This window comes from Poecilia reticulata, linkage group LG14 (assembly GCF_000633615.1).
Source record: "Poecilia reticulata strain Guanapo linkage group LG14, Guppy_female_1.0+MT, whole genome shotgun sequence".
Lineage (NCBI taxonomy): Eukaryota > Metazoa > Chordata > Actinopteri > Cyprinodontiformes > Poeciliidae > Poecilia > Poecilia reticulata.
In genome coordinates, this window is record NC_024344.1 from 4,985,904 (window position 1) to 4,991,198 (window position 5,295).

At 38.0% G+C, this 5,295-nt stretch overlaps 1 protein-coding gene across 2 annotated transcripts in view; it reads left to right on the forward strand.

Moving 5' to 3' along the window:
- Window positions 1–276: 276 nt before the first annotated feature.
- The window catches only part of rxfp2a (relaxin family peptide receptor 2a), an 87,126-nt gene continuing 82,107 nt past the window's right edge, over window positions 277–5,295 (forward strand). The window contains exon 1 of one of the 2 annotated variants that reach the window (XM_017308439.1): window positions 277–640. In XM_017308439.1, coding sequence (XP_017163928.1) covers window positions 586–640 — 55 coding nt within the window. In that variant the 5' untranslated portion in view covers window positions 277–585. The remainder of the gene's footprint in view (window positions 641–5,295) is intronic. The other variant, XM_008427346.2, reaches the window with a different exon arrangement.

The window sequence follows — 5,295 nt, forward strand, 5'->3', positions numbered from 1 at the left end:
TGCGAGGTGCGAGCGTCTATTGCAGTAACTCTGAAACCAGCACTTAATGAAGTCAGTTTATTTGTCTCTGCAGCTGCCAACTTTATTAAGTCAGGTGTGCCATACATGGGCAGCCAGAGGACTAATGCCGTGAATTTCACAACAGGGCGCAATTCGTGTTGAACAAACACGAGCTCTGTGTTTAAACGAAATAGATTATTTCAAACCTGGTGCTTTGTCAGTGAGATACAGACTGCGTGTGTGGGAGAAAGAGAGAGAGAGAGGACGAGAGAACGTGTCTGCTCTGAGCTCGTTTTTTTTTTTTTTTTTTTTTTTACAGATGACAGGATGTAGCTGCCTTTACGCACAGATTCGCTTTGTCTCTGCTCGGATTCAATATATTCCCCAAGTTACTGAGCGCTAAATGTCGGCTTCGTTGAGACGCAGCAGAATATTGTTGTTATTTTTCTTATTGGGACGGAACCGGACTTTCTGATTCGCCCTTTATTGTGGCTGTGTTTTATTTATTTTTTTCTTCTTACGGAGGAGAATATACCCTTTGAATCGGACCTGGGGGTTTCAGAAGAGAAACTTCGGAGGTGCAGGATGGACATACCTGTAATCCTTTTGCTCATCCACCTGACCCAGACTCAGATTAAAGGTACTTTAAAAGACTATATCTGCATGTCATGTTTTCGTATATCGTTGCTTTTTCTTCCCTATAAGACAGCACGTTATCTTTAAAAGGCACCGCTCTAACTTCCTTTTGTAATTTCTTTTTCCCCTGTATTTATAGCAGTTTACAAACAAATCAACGGAACAATTTTATTAACAGTTGAGTTACACTTTCGTTGTAAATGTTTGTCTGAATTTCCAGTAAACCTGTTGTTGTGGACTCTCCACACACTGCCGTGAGTGATTTCAGTGGGACAGGAATCTAATTTCGTTAGTGCATTGTCCTGCTCCCCTGCAGAGACGGCAGGTGAGAAGGTGAAATTGGCTCTCATTGTCCAGTCCTTACACAGAAGTAAGACTAGGATGAGGTTAGCTTTGTGTGCAATATTTGCACGCAAATGGAAGAAGAAGAAGAAGGGGGGGAAAAATCCAATAATGTGAACATGTTACGGACAAATTTCTTTATTTGGTTCTGGAACAGATCAAATGTTCAGAAGCTGTTTCTGGACACGACACACTCCCGGAGCTTGTTGTATGTAAAGTCATTTTATGTAAAACTCATGCTGTATTCATTCCCATCGCCCATTCACATTTCCTGCAGCGTCTCATCATCAGGAGGAGAAACTGTGCAGGTGTGTAAATCTGACTTGTTCTTGAATTTATAAAAACTTTTATTTCATGTTGCATATAGGTGACCAGTTCCATTAAAAATGACACAAAATCGTGTAATAATATGACAAATGTACCAGCAGCACCCAGTGCTCGATACATTTTCTGTTGTGAAAATGTGGCTTTATTGACACCTGAACAACAACCTGGACTCTGGAAGAATGGCAACATGTTGTCCTGTTGCACTCGCCCTTTTGTCAAGAGTGAAACGGATTGCAAAGCAAAACAGTTTTCAATAGAGATCACGCTAACTGGATGTGTTTTCTCTGGTCAACAAGCATAATTTAATCAATTTAAGCAAATTACAGATCTTGCTAACATTTTTTTAAGTTACTGTTCCAACTTCTGCCTAATATTAGACACAACTGTTGCCTTCCCCTGTCTGCCCTGATTCTTTCTCAGCCTCCCTCTATTCTGATTCCTACATCCTCACAACTGAATTGGAAAAATACAGCAGAAAACTGCATGTAAAACATAGAATTTTGATTTTAAATAGTGTTAAATAACAGTCACCGACTGGACGCTGCATCTCATCAGACTTATCAGATACACTCAAGTTTATCACTACCAGGCTCTATCATTTCTGTTTCACTATTTAGTTAAAAGTTAAATTATTACTGCCTGAATAACAAAAAACAAACAAGCGTCTTTGTTTTTTGTGTTATAATCTAGTATGAATGCAGTACACAGATCAAGACAACAGTGAGCTCTCATTAACTTAAACTGAATATTTACAAGCCTCCTCTTCAACCACTTTGAGAAGTTTTTTCATCCCTACATCCTTATCTCTCTCCGTCTTCCGCCTTTCCCCCTGCTTCTCCATCTTTTCCCTCCCTGTCATCAGATGACGACACGATTCAAACGAAACGTTTCGCGCCGCGGCGTGTCCTCAAAGGACCGCGCACTGTAGCGCCAACGTGTGCGTAAAGGAGTTTGCGCTCTCAACTCAAACCTGTGAAGGCGCGACTGTAAGCTCAACCTTTTTAGTTGTGTGTGTGGGAGAGCGGAGAGGAGCCTAACCACTGCTGTGTCTCTGTTATTGATTATGTCATTTACACATTCAGAGAGCTGTTAAAAGTGCTGACTAGTAAGAATTGTTCCGCCATTGCTTATGCGCATTTTGCAAGACGATAAATTGTCCCTGTAATTATTGTGATAAACGTTCATATTGTTGTTTTGAGACCATTTTTAAAAGTAATATAATAGAAGTGGCATGATAATGCAATTTTGCTCCCTCGAAGACGAATACATTTTAATTTTGGAATTGGAAGATATTTTAATATCAACTGAAAACAATAAATGGAATAGAAATTAAGAAAAATACACACAAGTGAAACCATAAAAATGGATCGAGTTTCCGTAGACAAAATTTCCTTTCAAAAAACATTAATCAGAATGTAAATTAGGCTCTTTTTAACTTACAATGTAATTAATTAATTGCATATTGAAAAGCTTAAATCAAAAATTCGAAAAAGTTGATTTTGCAGAATACCTTCTCATCTGAAACAAATACAAATCTGAAAAGTGTGTTGTGTATTTGTATTCACCTCCATCCATCTCCTCATCAACTAACCAGCTCATTTGTCCTTGCTGAAGAAAAGCAGATCCACTGCATGATGCTGCAATCACCACATTTGGGTTTTATTTTTTTTGACTGGTGTGGTGTTTTGTTGTCCTTTTTTTTATTGTACATTGCAAATTTTTTATTTCGGTTCCAATTGATCAGAACCTCTGTGTATTCTCAGCTTGGCCTGTGGGAAACTTTAAACTTTTTTTCTTTTAAGTGCTTTTTAACAGTGACTTTCTATCCAATAAAACCAGATGTGTTGAGTGCACATCTAATAGTCCTCTTGTCAACACACTCTCCAGCTTTAACCTTTGAATTTCTGCAGCTCCTCTGGTTGTTACCCTGGGATGTTTTTAATGCTTTCTTTGTCCTGTCTGTCAGTTTAGGTCTAAGTTTTCATAGTTTTGTATTAAAGCCATGATTATACATTCTTGAATGATGCATACCTGTGAGGTGGTACATGAGATGTTGGTAAAATTAATTGAGGTTTGGAATTGTAATATGGCAAAAAGTGAAAAGGGTAAACAAACATTCATGCATATATTTTTTTTTTCACATGGCCTTTTTCAGCCCTTATTCACTCTTCAGAAACATTGACCTGCATGGCCCCTTTTTGATCCCTTTGTGGTGAACTTCCACGCTATTGGCTCAGAAAAATAGAAATTGAGTCAGAATCAAAGCAAGAAATAAATTTTGACATGATTCACGTCCAGCTCAAGCTTCAGATAAATGGAATCCTTTCCTATAAAAACCGAGAACCCGTGAGACATAGGACTCTTCACTTTTGTCCAGTTTTTTATTATGTGTCTGAGAGAAAAGACAATTGGCTTACATTCACACAATCCCAGTGAAAATAACAGAGGACAGACAGAGGAGAAAGAGGCAGGAACCTGCCAGCCATAAAATATATTGAAGAATGTTTTTTATATTGTTTTTGAACTCAGTGAAAATCTTATTGTTATTGCTATTTTTTATTAAATAAATTTAAGTAAATTTGCATGAATGCTAATTTATTGGCTTGTTTATTGCCTTCCTGCACAATTACACTTGATTCTCATCTCCCTTTAGTGCTCTGCCTGGAATTTCTCACATTGAGCTCGATTTCTGTGACAGAATTTCATCTTGGCCAATTTGAACAGAAGGATAAATTCTGAATGATGTCGAGTTTTTGCACTGTGTTTGAATTGTAGGCTGCCTGTGGTTGCAGCTTGGCAATGAGGAAGTGAACAAAGACATTCAGTCCATGTTGGCCACGCTTCCAATTGTTGAGCAAATAAAATCAAAACAAGAACGTATAAGACATTTAATTGCTGACAAAGATGCTGTTTGGCTCGGCTCTTCTCTCTTCACAGTGAGGGATGGCTGTTTACAGCGCAAGCAATTTCTGCTAAACTTCATCAAACTGGTGCATTACATACTGAACGGCACAAGAAGACTTTCATGATGCCAGTAGACTTAATAATATCTATTACTGTCTCGGTGTAGGTGGAGGCTGTGCCTAGCAGTGTCAGTAATTGAAATATTTCCAAAGTGCAAGTGAAACAGTTTTATACAGAGAATAATACACAAATGAGAAACAGAGCATGACTTTCCCAGTAGAGGTGGTCTGTAACTCTCAGACACAATAATGTGCTGTTGTCTGTCAGCAGCAATCCAACTGTTGACAGACCAACTCCACACTCCACAGCTTTGGAAAGGAAAGGAGAGCAACAGCAGAGACGATGTAAACTCAATGACGGTAAAAGCGGCTAATTGTTTTCAGTTTTTTCTTAGCAGCTTAAATGAGCTTAACATTACCTTAAAAATGTAAAAAAATAAAATAAATAAAAAAATCCTCCCTTCTATGTGTCCTATAATCATTTTTCTTTGCGTTTCTCATCAAACCCACAAGGGGCAAATTTACAAATCATTTAAGCTTAATCAGGAAGTGTTTATGTAATTTTGTTTCCAATTCATGCTGATCTGCTCAGCTTCATTTAACTTGTCTGCTTATTTCCTGCTGCTCTTCGATGACAGTTTCAGTGTTCCTGCCGTTTCAGTGTTCCTCTATATATCACCTGTCTTCACAAATATGAAAAGCACAAGTCAGAGAGAAACTCTTTGTTTCACTTTATGTAGAATATTTAAATAAGTAGATCTCATCTGTCTCTATCTACATCTTACTTTGCTGTCTATCTGGCACCTGACAAGTCTGAAGTGATTAGTCTGAAGTGTTGCCTGAGGCAGGAGCAGATCTACAAAGGAAGAGGTTCTTCATGTATAAATATCTGCTTGAACACCAGAAAAGAAAAGTGCTTTCAATGACTTATTATAAATGTTATTTATAATTTTTAAATTGCATTCCGTTTTCTGTCTGTTTTCACATGTTCTGTTTTAATTCTCTACCGTTTTTTTACCCCCCCCCC